This window comes from Mugil cephalus, chromosome 10 (assembly GCF_022458985.1).
Source record: "Mugil cephalus isolate CIBA_MC_2020 chromosome 10, CIBA_Mcephalus_1.1, whole genome shotgun sequence".
NCBI lineage: Eukaryota > Metazoa > Chordata > Actinopteri > Mugiliformes > Mugilidae > Mugil > Mugil cephalus.
Genome location: NC_061779.1, coordinates 18292884 through 18308899, shown reverse-complemented (window position 1 = coordinate 18308899; position 16016 = coordinate 18292884). Strand labels below are relative to the sequence as shown.

General features: G+C 42.5%; 3 protein-coding genes across 4 annotated transcripts; 2 read left to right on the top strand and 1 right to left on the bottom strand.

The window, feature by feature from the left end:
- Positions 1 to 1113: 1113 nt before the first annotated feature.
- On the bottom strand, positions 1114 to 3651 carry golt1bb (golgi transport 1Bb). Its single transcript, XM_047595335.1, has 5 exons — positions 3476 to 3651; positions 3056 to 3147; positions 2786 to 2964; positions 2621 to 2702; positions 1114 to 1740 (listed from the first exon to the last, which is right to left on the bottom strand). Exons 1-5 carry the CDS (start codon positions 3498 to 3500, stop codon positions 1702 to 1704), a joined length of 417 nt encoding a protein of 138 aa, XP_047451291.1. The 5' UTR covers positions 3501 to 3651; the 3' UTR covers positions 1114 to 1701.
- Positions 3652 to 4186: 535 nt separating this feature from the next.
- slc35b4 (solute carrier family 35 member B4) lies at positions 4187 to 8695 on the top strand. The gene is made up of 10 exons (XM_047596566.1): positions 4187 to 4593; positions 5079 to 5192; positions 5277 to 5379; positions 5475 to 5524; positions 5624 to 5705; positions 5822 to 5882; positions 6561 to 6670; positions 6755 to 6830; positions 6910 to 6985; positions 7210 to 8695. The coding sequence occupies exons 1-10, from the start codon at positions 4517 to 4519 to the stop codon at positions 7457 to 7459; spliced, it is 999 nt and encodes a 332-aa protein (XP_047452522.1). The 5' UTR covers positions 4187 to 4516; the 3' UTR covers positions 7460 to 8695.
- Positions 8696 to 8810: 115 nt separating this feature from the next.
- Positions 8811 to 15333, top strand: LOC125014968 (leucine-rich repeat extensin-like protein 3). 2 transcript variants are annotated; one of them, XM_047596564.1, is made up of 9 exons: positions 8811 to 9068; positions 10892 to 12143; positions 12673 to 12787; positions 13350 to 13530; positions 13648 to 13662; positions 13847 to 13930; positions 14373 to 14443; positions 14594 to 14729; positions 14843 to 15333. In XM_047596564.1, the coding sequence occupies exons 1-9, from the start codon at positions 8811 to 8813 to the stop codon at positions 14864 to 14866; spliced, it is 2136 nt and encodes a 711-aa protein (XP_047452520.1). In that variant the 3' UTR covers positions 14867 to 15333. The 2 variants fall into 2 exon arrangements, with proteins under 2 accessions (XP_047452520.1, XP_047452521.1); XM_047596565.1 differs by lacking the exon at positions 13648 to 13662.
- The last annotated feature ends 683 nt before the right edge of the window (positions 15334 to 16016 follow it).

Below are 16016 nucleotides of genomic sequence, written 5' to 3'. Positions count from 1 at the left end.
TATCCAGATAATTAGTCTATATTTATGAGTCGACCTGACACGTCTGTGTGCTGCTTTTATTTTTAAAACACATCAATTAACTGTAATACAATGAATGTGGAGTCAAAGTGCAGACTCTTAGCTTTTATTTGAGGGTATTCACATTCACTTTTACACACAATCATCTCGGTTTGAGAGCCCTGGAATTCATGCAGCAGTCGACTTAAGGCCTGGAGTTGTTTCCAAGACTGACATTTTGCATTTGAAAACTGATAACTCAAGACATCCTTGAAACATAAGCTGCAAAAAAAAAAAAAAAAAAAAAAAAGGTAGCAGAAACATTAGGAGTAGCCTCATCAATAGTATGGTTTGTTCTGAGAAAAGAAAAATGGTGAGCTCAGAGGCACAGAAACGTCTGGAAAAAAACAGCAGTGACGGATGGTGATCCCTTAGTGTCAAAGAAATGCCCGTACACCAAGACAATCAAGATTCAACAATCAAGGTGGATTATAGACAAGTCACTAACCAAGTTTACAATAAAGAGATCACAGGAGCAGGTACACGTGGTTCAACGCCCCTCAGATTAGACTTTTCATAAAACATCTAACACAAGGATAAGAGCAGCTCCGTAACAGAAATAATACTGAACAGATGAAACTCAGAGAAACCCGCACCAGAATGACAGCAAGAAAAAAATGATGGAGGAGGTTTGGATCTACCATTAACCGAAGCGCACAACATCATCTGTAAAACACAGCAGGGGCAGAGTGGGTGTCGTGGCTTCTGATGGCACTGGTTTAGAGTTCACGGATGATGTGACAGGAGCAGCGGGATGAATTCACAGTGGGATTTGCTGTCTGCTTACAGTCAAATGAAGCAACGCTGATTGGATGGTGCTTCATGGCGCTGATGGACAGTGGCTCCAAACGGACAATGAAAGCTACCCAAGAGCTTTTGATGGCAAAGAGGAGGAATATTCTGATCGAGCTGCATTTCACGTGTTGAAGACAAAACTAAAGACAGGGAGACTCACAAACAAACAACAGCTATGGTGAAGCCATAAAGAAGCATCACAGAAGAGAAACCGCACTCGTTGTTGATGTCAGTTTCCCATAAAGGATTTTGGACAAAGTATTAAAAATGAACATTTTATTCATGATTTAACATACATGGACCCAACTGTGTAATTAAATCCAGTGTTGTCCACTGTAATCAATTAATCCAAATGGCACAGAAGTCATCTCTGCTGCAAACACCACATGTAAAGATTTACTTCAAGTATGCACTTACGAAAGTTACAGTCATTTTTTTTCCCCCACAAACATTTTGCAACATTTAGCTCAGTCTTATTTATTTCAGTACAAAATTACAGTAAAACTTTACAGAAGAACCTGACAATACGTTCAGTGACTGTTCCTGCACACAATCTGAGAAGAAGTGGCTCACGACTCTCCTCCGAGTTCATCCAGTGGTCCCACGTTATCCGTCCATTAACATCAGACTTCAACAATACAAAAAGGGAGACCTGCTTCCAGCTCTTACGATAAAAAAAAAAAAAAATCTCGTGGCAATGTCGTCCAGTGGTTAATTGTGTACAAAACAGTTTCCATCGTGGTGCCAGCAAAAAACGGCCACAGATGTGTCTTTTGTGCAGAGAAATGTTTGGGTTCACAGTTCTTGAAGTGGCACCGAAGCTATGATAAATACTGCTGCTTTGTCCGGTTATACCATGTTGTTGCTCTCACCGATTTTGTCCACCAGCTGAAAGAGATGCAGAGAAAAGTGTTATTTTCAGTACAATTAAAACTGAATAAGAACTTTGGAATAAATGTTAGAAGAGATTAAAATGATTGTGATGAAGCATCGGATCTGCACCAGCCGTCATCACGACTCCACAAAGGCCTCACAGACGACTGTGTGAGTGGGGAATCCCATGAGGCTGCGTTCAGGACAACAGAGACTCTGTTCTTACCGTCAGCACTCACATTTCATAAAAGCGTAAAAAAAAACAAAAAACCTTGAAACCACGGTTTCAATCAGTTAAAGAGACTATATCTGTCTGAATGTAATCGCCTGTCAGCTGAAGGAGACAACAAGTTTCCTCATCTGTATCACCACGCCAGAGCGGCTCCAGCAAATACAGATATTTTCCTTCCACCTCATCGAAAATAATCACTTGGGAGTACGAACAATCAGTTGGTGACGCTGATCTCACTGAACATGCAGTTCAGCTGCAGCTCTACCAAATTTGAGGCACCAGAAAGAAGCACAATAAATGCTACATCATTAATACCAATCACAGGAGCCTCCAGAGTTAACATATCACATTATTTGTCAATAACAGTTTTAAACGTGAAAGTTTCTCTCTCTTTTCTGCTTCAGCTCAGGTCAGTAGGCTACAAAAAAAACATTTGCCCTGAGTGATGCTTGAACAGTTAATCGTCATTAACCATTTATATATAATTCAGTCAGTGAAATCAACACCAGACACTGTAACACAACTGTTTCAAGCCAGTTTCACGGCTGAGGATTGAAATTTAAATTGAATAATTCATCACGATCATGACTGAAGGAATGAATCTTATCTTGACTTGTGACACATGAAGCTCGTACGTGTCCCATTGATTTTGTTGACACTTACCCCACTGATCCCTGGTAAGCTGAGCAAAGACCCGAGCACAGGTACTCGTCTGATGAAGCCGACGGCCACCGGGAAGAATCCCCTGTTAGATCGAAAGATAATGAGGTGAGACCTAAAAAACTCACAGCGACGGCAACGAGGTGTTTTCTCTCTGTTAGAGCTGACCTGAATAAGAGGAAGAAACCGTAGATCTCCATGACGACCCCAACGATCGGCCAGCCGATCAGCACCACGAGCACTCCCCCCAGGAAGAAGCTGGTGGCTTTTACCTTGTGTTTCTGGAAGAAAAACCTGAAGGTACGCTCCAGGCCGATGACGAAGGACAGGCCCGTGACGAACAGAATCTGCAGGGAGGGATCACAGCTCTGGTGACTTTCAGGTTCATGTGAGGAAGGCTTTCACACAGCGTCCTGAACGAATTATGGATCAACTCACGTTTCCAATGGCGAGGAGAGCCTTATCAAAAAACAGCACCATCCCAAAGAAGAGGAAAAACACTCCGAACCCTGTCAGGCCCATCCCAATTTCTGCACAAGGTAGACAACATAAATGTTATTATATTCACATGGTTACATCACAAGAAGACAAAATAAGAACAGAACTGCATCCTGGGCTTAGCTTAACGTGTGATTAATGTATCAAAGTAATGTCTGTACAGCTGATAGAGTTTAAATCAATAGTTTTCATTCTGTATATTTAAAAAAGACCGACTTCCTTATTATAAGTGGTCCGCCGTGACGTAACGTTGCTCTCAGCCAATCACGTTTGAGCTTTTTAGGCTCGTACATTTTACTAAACCCGGTTTCAAACAGAAACACCACAAAAGGCAATGAACACTGGAGAAACGGCTCTTACTTTGCGAATCAGTGAGTGAAATCATCTTGGCAGCCGCAGGAGAACCAGTCAAATCACAATAAGCCTCCAACGACCCAAACTCCCAGAGATAGTGGGCCAACTAAACTGTGTTGATAGTGCAACAGCAGCAACGGTGTTGGAGGAGAAGACACTGATGGTCTGTTACGTCGCTACGTCATCACCCGGAGCCACGTATGCACGCACCGCCACGAAGATCGTCTATGAAGACAGTGGCTGTCGTTTTCAACGTATACGCTGTGTATTTCTGTCTCCCCTTGTGGATGGGAAAACTTTGAGGCTGACTGTCGTTAGGTCTGGATACTATCATTTGCCCACTTCTTCCAGAAAAAAAAGAAGTAGATCAAACATTTGCAGTTACATCATATCACTATAACCAACAATAAGTTGCAAAGTCAAAATTAAAGACAAACTTGTGACATTTGTATTTGTTATAAATACTATAAATAACTGTACTTTACTAACATTATTTAATGTATAATATGATAATGATTATGCTCCAAAATATCTGACTTTCCATCGCATAATCTAGACTCGGTGGGTTTTTGGTACACAAAAATTCCGCAAGAGTGATATCTCTTCTCAATTTCATATCTGTGTTGTTCTGCGCATGCTCGTTAGTTCGAGTTAACTGCGCAATGTTTGCGCTCTAAGCTTATATTAATTTGTTATCTTTCTTAGACATTTCATCTATTATTCATTATCTCTGAATATTGTTTCCCGCGCACTGTATATGTTTAATTGGCCATACTTTGCTAGAAACCGTAAATATTATAAACACTGCGTAGGCCTTCCCCATTTTTTGCCGGTTTTTCTGTATGAACTACAACTCCCAGGATTCCCGTGATGAGGAAGAGCGCAATCTCGAGATTCAGACGTGTTCAAGTGGAACTGGAGTTTGTGTTGAAGTGGAGGATCTCCTGAAAGCCACCAACCGCTGCTCATTTGCAAATATGCTCCGTTCACTAATCTGTTTTAATAAGTGACTCGTTTTCCTCTGAGCTGTTCCTCTAGTAAACAGTCATGGGGACCACGTTTGCCATTCTTCTTGTTTTTGTGGGATGTTGTAGCAATGTGGTGTCTCTGGAGCTTCTTGTAAGGTCAGTGCCTTCAGACTCTCTACGGACTCCACTGTACAAAGGTCACACATTGCACGTATTTATTTTGTTTTCCCACGGTTAAAATGTTTATTCTTCCTTCAGCAGGAAGTGTAGACGCCAATGCTATAACATTAGCATGATGTCAAAGGTGGAAAGTAAACATTTAAGTACTGTCAGGGCAGTTAAGTCGTGTTAGTTTTAAACGTCTGCCTACATTTTAATCAGCAGTTCTACTTTTAGAAAACATCAAGTGGTTTTGTGAACTGATTTATCATTTATGATATTTAGGCATCACATACTGTATTAATATTAGAGAGTATTAGTGTTGGTGTGTCTGAATCCTCCACACAAACCCACTGTGCTGTTGCACAGAAAGTTTATACATCTGTTTTAAACTAGTTGCTCTTCCATCATTTCACCTAAATCTTCGCCTTACACCAAAGGTTTGTTTCTGGTCTGATCTCAACTGTTGTTTTGGTCCTCAGAGAGTTTCCAGGATGCGGCAACATCGTCACCTTCGCTCAGTTTTTATTCATTGCATTTGAAGGTTTCATCTTTGAAACAAACTTTGGGAGAAAGAAACCAACAATCCCTATCAGGTATAACGAAAATAAAAGATTGCTGCAAGTGAGATAGAGATCTGATGCTAATTTAAGCTACTAATGTCCCTTTTTTCTTCTCAGAAACTATGTGATCATGGTGACCATGTTCTTCACCATCAGTGTAATCAACAACTACGCTCTCAACTTCAACATCGCCATGCCTCTGCACATGATCTTCAGATCAGTAAGTTTTACTGCTTCCCGTGTTCTTGAATGTGACCACTGACCATCATTTCCTCCATTCACTCTGTGGTGACCTGCCGTCTCGTTTCTCCGCAGGGGTCACTAATCGCTAACATGATCCTAGGAATAATAATCCTGAAGAAAAGGTAACCCTGCCTCATCTCACGGCTCGGATAAAGACGATGTCTCACCAAGTTGGTTAAAAACATGAAAGTACGTCATTTTAATCACACCTCTCTCTGCAGATATACAGCAAGTAAATATCTGTCTATAGCTTTGGTGTCGGCTGGTATCTTCATCTGCACCATCATGTCTGCCAAACAAGTGGTGAGAACTCATTTTCTGCACTCAAAGTTGTTTGTTGTCATGCAGTTTAACGGTGTGTTGTTTTATTTTTTGTCATGTAATGATCTGCTGCTGTTTTGCACTTTTTGTTTTTGCAGAATATGTCCAGTGAAGGATCAGAGGAGCAAGGCTTTTATGCTTTCATTCGCTGGCTTATAGGTGAATAATGGTGAACCTGAATTGAATAACAGATAAATGGTTACGTATATAAGTCAGAGCTAGGCCGGTATTAGCTCGTTGCAGATGAACTGGTATCGGTGTACTTTATAAATCAGACAATTATTGGCAAGAAATTGTGTATGTGCAGTTGTAGGCAGAATTAGTCAGCGTGAATAGTTTTTATTTTACTCATTGAGCATTTTTCCTTTAATGGAAAGTTGCATTAGAGATTTTCATACCATCCATGACGTTTCTGAAGAGAGGATTTTAAGTTCACCTAACACCTGGCCAATTCAGAAAATGTCAGAGAGGTAGAGTTAGAGTGGAGTTAAGACATGTGACGGTCTGTCTGTGAGGGCACCCACCGGTCATAACTTGGTCCTAGTACTGTATTATGTAAAATTTCACACCACTTTAAGTTATCGTTAATGAAGAAACTGGTTATAGAGGCCATATTTACATGTATATTTACATGGAGGTTGGTTCATTTTGGAGCCATTTGAGGAAAGAAGTTTCTTTTTACTTTCACTTTAGCTTCCCTTTTCAGCCTCACATTGTCAGTTGACCGTCTTGTTATTCTCTGTCTACTTTCTGTCTTAAACATGAGACTGACGCTGATAAAAATGGTCACCGATCATACACATGTAGCTGATTCATAAATTGTTTCTCTTCTTTTAGGCATCGCCATGTTGACCTTTGCTCTGTTGATGTCTGCGAGGATGGGCATTTTCCAGGAGACACTCTACAAGCAGTACGGAAAACACTCCAAAGAGGCTCTCTTTTATAATGTGAGTTTCCTCAGACTTCATCTGAGTTGCAGTTTAATGCAGTTTGATTTACGTGGAGACCTTTGTGTAAACTCTCTGTTGCAGCACTGCCTGCCCCTTCCTGGCTTCCTGCTCCTCTCCACAGACATCTACCACCACTGCGTCCTCTTCAGTCAGAGCAGTGAGTTCCTTTGGCTCGTTGAAGAAAACCAGAAAGCTCCTGTTTGCCGTAATTAACGCAGTCATTATTTTTTCTCCAGCCCCGGTACTTATTCCTGCTGTTGGAGTGACCATGCCCATAATGTGGCTCTACCTGCTGATCAACATCATCACACAGTATCCTGCCTGTATTGACTTCTTTGAATGAAGTTAACTAAGATGATCAGTTTCATGTCATTATCAGGTTACATCGTTCTTCTGTCTGACTAAAAAGTAATCGGTTAATACACTGCAAAGTTCAGGAAAACAACACAATCACAAGGAATCTGCGATCATGTCGTCAGTAGCTTAAATTGTCCACTTTCTCTGAGCCTTGTTGGAGACTTTAACTCTTCCTCCAGGTATGTGTGCATCCGCGGCGTGTTCATCCTGACCACGGAGTGTGCGTCGCTGACCGTCACTCTGGTGGTAACGCTGAGAAAGTTCCTCAGCCTCATCTTTTCCATCCTGTACTTCCAAAACCCCTTCACCACCTGGCACTGGGTGGGCACTGCCGTGGTCTTCCTGGGCACACTGCTGTATACGGAGGTGTTTGGCAGCGTGCAGGCGGCGCTGCGAGGAACCGACGCGAAGCAGAAGAAGGCGGAGTAAAGGCGCCACTGGAAAAAGACGCCTGCCGCTGTGTTGGACTTAGAGAGGTTTTTAGTCGTTAAACCTGCAGTAGTTTTATATAGCTGGGGTTGTTTTCATACTTGATCACACATCCAAGGTTGTACCCCACACAAATACAGACACAGTAGTTCAGTTAAGGCTGAAGCTGGTGGTGATAATCTACATTTTTATTATGACAGAAAATAACATGAAAACACCTAAACTGTTAAATGATGCATTCACATACTATATATTGAGACAAGCTCATGAATCTGAATATTTGTTGGTGTGTTGTTTAATGTCGTCCATAATTTGCATCGTCTGACTGGATGGTGGCTCTCTGAAGTCTCCATGCAACGGATAACATTCAAAATCGTTGTCCACAGTTTGTGTCCGGAGTACACAACAGACTTGTTTACCTTGTTTCTCGACCTGTTGAGATGCGACACTTGAATTCTGAAAATGTTACTAGTGTTTCCATCCTGAGCCTGAGGTTGCACCGCCCCTGGTCACTGTCCCGGCCATCGCTAACCCATTCAGAGGATATTTAGTCTTTCTCAAATTCCCCATGTGGTGCATTTGATCTCTTTGTGAGACTGTCTGTCTCAGAAGCAGAGCTGCAAAGTCGGGTCTCATTCTTAATGATCAGCAGCAGACGCTGTCCCAGTTTCTAAAATTTATATGTGAGAATGGCCTGTTCCAGATCTGTGTCTTCAAAACAACTCTGGACAATATTTTTGCAATAATTTGGGGACTATTTTCAGTGGTGGAGGAACATGGGACTGCCAGCTCAGAGGAGTAATCAGTCTCTGAATATACACAAGTTGTTTTGTGTTTTTTTTCTTTTTTTTTCTTTTGGTGTTTTCATGAGATTTGCTGACAATAAGAAAAAAACATAGTTATCACCAGACTTTAAGATTAGTACCTCAGTAGCGATCACAGATTCACAATCATGGTGCAACTTTTTATGCCTCTGTGATGTTTGAATATTTATGGTTTAAAGATGACAGTGTATTGGTTTAATGTTAACGGATTTTGCTGAACACTGTAATTTGATGCTGAATGAACTGAACATGTTTGGGGACTCAACATAGGGTTGCCACAGGGGTTATTTATGCAGTCCTAGTGTCCTTGCCATATTGTCTCAGGTGTTTTGGACTAACATTTGTCGACAACTAATCTATCTCTACACTCCATCCCTTCTGAAATTAAAATGACAACATATGGCTACTAAAACATTATCCATTCATGAAAAAAAAAATGTTTTATCGCCACAAGATGCTTATGGTGAGCTGAGTTTTATTAGTGTTCAAAGCTGGGACACTTTGTTCTCTCACGCCCGGCTGAGTTAATGATCCAGGGACCAATCCAGGGAGGCGATGTTCAGCTCCGTCCAATGGGAGCCGCCGCTGTTCGCTGTGCGGTGGGCCGGGCTGATTGTTTCAGCTGCTTGGGGCTGATTTCACTCAGCGAACATCCACGTTGTGGATTAAAAAAAACACATTTCATTTCGCCTGGTAGTGTGAGGGAGAGGATGGGAGGAAACAGCCCGAGTCACCTCTCTCAGGAGGATGAAGGCGGAGGAATCACTTTTGTGAAGGGCATTCGGGTGAGTGAGAGCTCCACTAAACTAAATGCATGATCTTTAGTTTAGTGGAGCTGCAGAGGCTGCAGGGTGAATGTTTCATCTGGTTTATATAATGACATTTAAATAAGCCGAAATGAATTGAACCTGCATATTTCTCCCGTCACTCTCCAGAAAGTCCACGTCTTTTCCGGTGATGTGTTAATTAAAGAAGTAACGTGAATTATTGTCATAGAGAATTTAGATTCTTAAAAAAAAGAAAGAAGAAAAAAAAACACGTAAACTTTCGTATCTAAATAAGTTTGCATATATTTAGGTATTTATCTCAGTTTCATAATACACGTGGGGTTTAAATCGGTTTCTTAAGTGTTTTCACGTGACTAGTTATGAAAGGCCACAATCAGTCTGTGTGTCAACATTTGACACTGATATTACAAGTCAACGCGACAATAATTTGATGTAATTTGATTTATTTTTTTTTTTTTAAGTTAGTATTTTTACGTATTTCGTTTTGTGTGAAATAAAAATGATCAAGCTCGTAGCGGTTCATCGGGTTAATGCGTTGATAAATAATTTTGTCAAATAAAAAACGAAGATTCAGCAAAACTTCTTAGGTTTTTGTGGTATTGAGATAGCAGCTTCTCTGTTAAAAATAAATAAATAAATAAAATCATCAGGATAAACTAAACAACTATGATGTTTATCTACTTATTTAACCTGACATTGTGTTATATTCACTCAATTTTAAATTGTCTTTAAAGAAGGGGCTATGGGATATCCATATATACTGTAGCCTTTAAAGCTAAAGTCTGTGGTGATCAGGAGACTGTCTTTATAAAGCTGGTGCTCTGTGGAAGTCATCAACCATTGGTTTCTCTATGTGACAGTAGAATTCATACTCAGTGCTTTTATACATTTAATCACAAGGAAAGTAGTTGGTGTTGATTAAACCAAGCAGCAGATATTAATTCGTTAAACCCTGTGTTTATATGTTGGTGCCAGCGAAGATGACCAAATTAAAGACAATACAAAAACAACAATTGTTTTGAAAGTTTGTGAAGACTCTGAAATATTTACAACCTGTAAATGTAATTACTATGAAATCAGTTCCACCGCAGGACTATAATTTAAATATTAAACGCTGAGCCTTATAAAAGGTACAGTACACGTTCAGAGCTTATATTGTAGATAAAGTTCACATTGCTTACACATGACTTGAACCCACAGAGCCGTGAGGACTCTGCAGCAGCAGAGCTCTGCACAACTGAGCTGGTCGTTTGTAACGAGCTGCCAATAGTCCTGCATTGCTTTTCCATGGCAGCAGTTTTGTTCATTTTTGCTTGAGTATTTTTTTATTTATTTTTTTTACAAATTATGTTTGTTAACATGCACAGCCCTGCTAACACAGATTGTAAAAGTCTTATCTCTTAGTAACTACATTATTTTTATTGTCTCTCAATGTCCCAGGTCTGTAAACCAAACTGATTTTGTGAGTTGGCGTCATGACACAGACTGATCCTGGTTCAGCTCCTTACATTAATTCAGGGCAGAAAAGCTCTGTTCTTCATGAAGGTTTATGTGGAGGGCAGCTTTCTGTTGTTGTTCTGATTAAATTGAACTTAACCTACTTCATAAGGCAGGATTTCCTTAAAATGAACCTGAACTACTGAAGCAAGCTTGGCATTATAAAACAGATTGCTGGACCTTCCTCTTTACCGAAACTAAAGAAAAATAGACCAGACTGAAAGAAAGCTGCAGAAACTGGTCTATAAACAGCAAGAAAAATGAGAGTATATGTCGATTTTGTCCAGCAGGCGGCGCTCACTGTGTATTTGTTATTCCCTCAGCTTTCAGACAAAGTCATTGACAGGATGAAACAGTCTCCAAAGGTCGTCTATCATCATCCTACACCTCAGTCTCCAACACCAATGGCCACCCCAGTCCCCGCCCCTCCTGTGGAGAACCTCTTACCTCTGCTGACACCTTCTCCTTGTCCGTTCATCCCGACACCTCCACCTTCTCCTCCTCAGGAAGCCCCATCCGCACCTCCATCAGTGGAGGCTGCTCCTCCTGTAAAGCTCATCCCTCCCCCTCCTGTGAAGTTCCACTCCCTTCCTCCCACCTCTGTGGAGCCTGCAGCGCCTCCTCCGCCTCTAGCTGACCCCATCGTCTCAGCTCCACCTCCGTCTCCACACATTGAAACCCGTGTGGAGCCTGAACGTGTTCCTTCACCTGTCGTTCCAATAGTTCTACCTCCTGTTGAATCCTTTTTACCACCACAGATAGAGCCAGAGACCCCAACTGCACCCCGCATAGCAGAAGAAATTAACAAACCTGTCATCCTCCCTCCACCTGTAGAGCCATCTCCACCATCTATGGCTCCATCTCTTCCCTGTGAACCCGTGCATCCAACACCTCCAGCTTCGATTACACCTGCTGCTGAATCTGTTGAACCTCTTCAATCTGCTGCACCGGTGCAAACAGTTCCACCTCTTGAACCTGTAGTGGCTCCATGTGAACTGCACCCTCCATCTCCTCCTCCTCCAGAGCCCATTGCAGCGCCCCCTCCTCCTCCAGAGCCCATTGCAGTGCCCCCTACTCCTCCAGAGCCCGTTGCAGCGCCCCCTCCTCCTCCAGAGCCCGTTGCAGTGCCCCAACTTCCTCCAGAGCCAGTTGCAGCGCCCCCTCCTCCTCCAGAGCTCGTTGCAGCGCCCCCTCCTCCTCCAGAGCTCGTTGCAGCGCCCCCTCTTCCTCCAGAGCCCGTTGCAGCGCCCCCTCCTCCTCCAGAGCCCGTTGCAGCGCCCCCTCCTCCTCCAGAGCCCGTTGCAGCGCCCCCTCCTCCTCCAGAGCCCGTTGCAGCGCCCCCTCCTCCTCCAGAGCTGTCATATGAAGACACCTGCTCACCTTGTCAGTGTGTGGAGCTGGCCATTGCACCCACTGACACACCTGTACATATACCCCTTACAGAGCCTCCTGCTCCACCTGCTGAGGAGCCCACCACCACCACCACTACCACCACCACCACCATGACCTCTCTGCCCCCTGTTCTTGAAGATGAACTGCCTGTTATCACCACAACTCCACCACCACCTACTGCAGGTGAGTCTGGGTCCGTCCTAATTAGGGGGGAGCTGTGGTAAAGTTTGTGAGTATGCGAAGATGGGGTTCCTTGAGTGAACACCCCTAGGGGGTCCGCAGAGGTACTGCAGGGGGGTCGCAAAATGGTTTTGGTTGATTAGACAGAGCACCATTTCCCACAGAGCGCTACACTAGCTGAGACCTGTCAATCTAAGCTTCCTCTACACAGTAGGCCCCGCCCCTCACTACTGAGCCAATTGCACATGGATCAGTTGAACCCAGGTTCACTTGGTTGAAACATAAAAGAAATATCAAACATGATAACTGTAGAAGCGCACACACGTAGAGGACAATAGATAACCAAAGAAACCTTGAAGAACATACTGTCTGCTTTCTTGAGAGCACTCCTTTTTTTTCCTCACCACCTCGGACACATGAGGCTCGAGGCTTCGTATGGTTCAAATATCAGGTTGTTTCATTTTGTCGGTGGCTCCAGTTAAAGCCTAAAAGCCACATATGCTTTTTTTTACTGAGATGCTTTTGTGTTCAGCCGCGCCCGTTTCTGTCGAAGCGCTGGAGGAAGAACTGAGGCGCAAGATCAAAGCGGAGATGCAGAAAAGTCTGGAGGAGGAGATCAGTCAGAGGAGGCAGGAGCTGCAGCAACAGTAAGGATGTACGATTGTGAAAGTTTGACCGAGTCGCTGCCTGATCTCATTATTTGGCTGAGTTTGGGTTGACTTTTGTGTCTTGATGAGCTGCAGCGCTTTTTTCAATCAAAGTAAAATGTTCTGATCAAGATGCCTGATTAGGGAGTTGATCATTTAGTTGATTAACAGTATTAATTCAACTATTCTGAGAAATTCGGACATGGAAACATTACGTGGAGCTCTGGAAAATGGTGGTGGACACTCGGTGGTTCACACTGTAATAAATACATATGCATAAATATGCACTGTTTAGTTTAAATTAATGATGTGACATGTATGAAAGTGTCCTTTACATTCAGATAAATCAAATGTCAGAAAGTCTATGTTAAGATAGAAGAAACACTTAATATTTTGCTACCGGCCATACTACTATATATAACTCTAAGACTGTTCATTTCCATTTTCCCAAATGTCTCATTTCGTTATCAGCAATACAAGACTGAATGAAAGCCTCACATTTGAGGCGCGGCTGCAGATTTTAATGACTGACGGTGTCATGATGTGATTTGTGCTTGTGGAGGCTGGATGAGCTGAGGGCCCAGGCTGAGGCGGAGGCTCAGGCAGAAACTCGGGCTCTGGTGGAGGAGCAGGTGAAGAAGATTCTGGAGGCGGAGAAGACGGCGAACATGGAGAAGCTGACAGACGCCATCATGAAAGAGCGAGAGAAGACGGCAGATGAGAGGCTCGTCATACAGCTTTATGTAAGCCGTGAGAAACGAGACGTGGCTTTTGTATGTGTCAGGATCTCTCGTACATTATACAGTTCTTTCCTCCTCATATTGTGACTCTCTTTCTTTCTTGCCCTGCTGTTGTTTCAGAGGATGGAGCAGAAGGTAAGACAGGAGAGACTTCACACATGCATGTCTTGCTCTTTCACTTCCATTCTGCTCTCATCACTGCTCCCCATCTGTGTTTTTTATAAGACCCAAAGTAATGTTGAACCACGAGGAAATCTGGTGTCACTGAACCTGCTCGTTTTCTGTTCTGACTTCTCCTTTGAACGTCAAACTCCCACAGGCTCATCAGCTGGAGCTGAAAGAGAAAGAGCTGAAAAGACGAGACGCTCTCTACAAGGAACATGTGGCAAAAATGGAAGCAAGGGTAAGTTCTCAATCCGTGTATCATTCGTTCTTTCTATTTCCAATTGTCATATTGCTATTTCACACACAACAGATGTTTTTCATATTCACTTGGGAAGAAACAGGAGGATATTGAGATTACAGAACAAGCTTTGATATTGCTTTTCATTGCATGAATTGGTTTCACTAGTTAATTTGTAGGAAATCAAGTGAGGTGACAAATATAGTCAGTCACACCAACAAATGTGACCACATTTTAATTCAACTGTTTGAATTAAGCACAAGCTCAGTCAGCAACTTCAACTTCCTCAGATATTTTCAGCACCTCTTGGTAATTTCGAGCCACTAGGGGGTGGTGATGCTCAACATGGACACATGGAGAAAGAGTCTCAGTGTGATGTTGATAATGCAGCTGTGATATTTTATCTTGATGGTAATGTGTGGTGTTTTTGCCTCGTTGACAGTGTACAAACTTTTACAAAGTGTCTGCTGAGACTTTCCAGAAGGCCAAAGAAGAGACTCACAACCGTTTTGCGTAAGTCAGCACCCTGTGTTTTTCTATTTGTACTAAATTTACTCAAGTTTACATCCGCAATATGTGAATTTTTATTAAGTGACAGAAGCCACACTGTAAAGGTTTTGTAGGTTTTGGTGTCATGATATTTGCTATCTGCATGTCTTTTAGGCGTTACAACATTCAGCCATTGTGCGGAGACTTGCAGAGTCAGATATTAAAATGCTACAAGGAGAACCCAGGACAGACTCTGTCCTGCTCTCGTATCGCCTCGGCCTACATGCAGTGTGTGGACGACGCCAAGAAAGTACGACTCGGCTATTGAGAAACAAATTTCTCGCATGTTCCACTGTTAACGTTTCTCACTTCTGTTAATCCCTGACAACTTTTCCACCTGGTTTCTCTGCTCTCTAATCACAGAATAAACTGAGCCCTGGAGGTTAATGTGGACCACTAGATGCAGACAACTGGCTTTACTGCTACAGCAAATAAAACATGATGGACAGAAATCCATTCACAGACATGATGAGGACGTCGCCTGCAGACTGACTTGTCTGGTGTAACACTTCATTATCACGAACACAAACCCTCAAGAAAGACGCACTCAAAATGTTCAAGTTCCCGCTCTTGAAGTCATAATGAAATAAAATGTGCCAACAGTAAATTGTCTTCAGAAATGAAAGGAGACGCATTAAATAAGTGGAATATTTAAGGGACTTTGACTGCGGTGTGGGATGAGGTTAAGTTTTGTTAAGTTATAATGTAATGCCGATTTAGTCCTTATACGTGTGCCTTGAAGTTAGAAAGACTCATTTTGAGAGTGCAAACGCATGGAAGAATATTAAGTGAGTAGAGTGCAATGTAACAGAGATCTGTACAAAAAAAATAAAAAAACAATATGTATCCACATATTTCTTTTTGCTTTTTTAAAAAGAAGATGCACTCACATGTGAAAAACATTAGATACACAAGTACAACCAAACTTGTTCTGATGTCTAGTTGATGTTGAAACAGGATCAGGAAGGTGGTCATTCATCAGTATGATCACTTCAGAGGATGTAGTTGGTGGTGATGTGAAACTGAAATGAATTAAACATTAAAGTGTTTCTGTTATTTAGCCAAGTTCACTGGTTGACAAAATAATAGAAACATACACCGATCAGCCACAACATTCAAACCAGCGACAGGAGAAGTAACATCGATCGAATTGTGACAGTACAGCGTTCTGCTGTGAAATGTTTGGACCTAGCATTCATGTGGATGTTACTCAGACATGTACCACCCACCTAGACCAGACCAGGCACCCCCACCCCATAGCAATGACACTCCGTGAGGACAGCAGCAAAAAAAATATGAAGCACAGCAGAAGGTGTTGACCTGGCCTCCAAATTCACTCGATCCCAAACTGATCAAGTATCTGTGGGTTGATCCACAGAGGCCCCTCCCCTCAACCCACTGGACCCAAAGGCCTAACAACATCTTGTTGTAAGGTACCACAGGACGCCCTCAGAAGGCTACCTGATTAGTGTATGTCAGTATAACGCAATACTAATGCTGATACCATAACCTTCATGAAACAAACATTTAGTATAGG

Excerpts from the sequence above, each read along its gene's own strand:
- golt1bb (XM_047595335.1), bottom strand. The coding sequence starts at position 3,500 with ATGATTTCACTCACTGATTCGCAAA. Across the intron at positions 2,965-3,055 it reads CTCTCCTCGCCATTGGAAAC|ATTCTGTTCGTCACGGGCCT; the intron begins GTGAGTTGATCC and ends CCCTCCCTGCAG. Across the intron at positions 2,703-2,785 it reads GGTTTCTTCCTCTTATTCAG|GGGATTCTTCCCGGTGGCCG; the intron begins GTCAGCTCTAAC and ends TCGATCTAACAG.
- slc35b4 (XM_047596566.1), top strand. The coding sequence starts at position 4,517 with ATGGGGACCACGTTTGCCATTCTTCTTGTTTTTGTGGGATGTTGTAGC. Across the intron at positions 5,706-5,821 it reads TCATGTCTGCCAAACAAGTG|AATATGTCCAGTGAAGGATC; the intron begins GTGAGAACTCAT and ends TTGTTTTTGCAG. Across the intron at positions 5,883-6,560 it reads TTTCATTCGCTGGCTTATAG|GCATCGCCATGTTGACCTTT; the intron begins GTGAATAATGGT and ends CTCTTCTTTTAG.
- LOC125014968 (XM_047596564.1), top strand. The coding sequence starts at position 8,811 with ATGATCCAGGGACCAATCCAGGGAGGCGATGTTCAGCTCCGTCCAATG. Across the intron at positions 12,788-13,349 it reads AGGCAGGAGCTGCAGCAACA|GCTGGATGAGCTGAGGGCCC; the intron begins GTAAGGATGTAC and ends GTGCTTGTGGAG. Across the intron at positions 13,931-14,372 it reads TGGCAAAAATGGAAGCAAGG|TGTACAAACTTTTACAAAGT; the intron begins GTAAGTTCTCAA and ends CCTCGTTGACAG.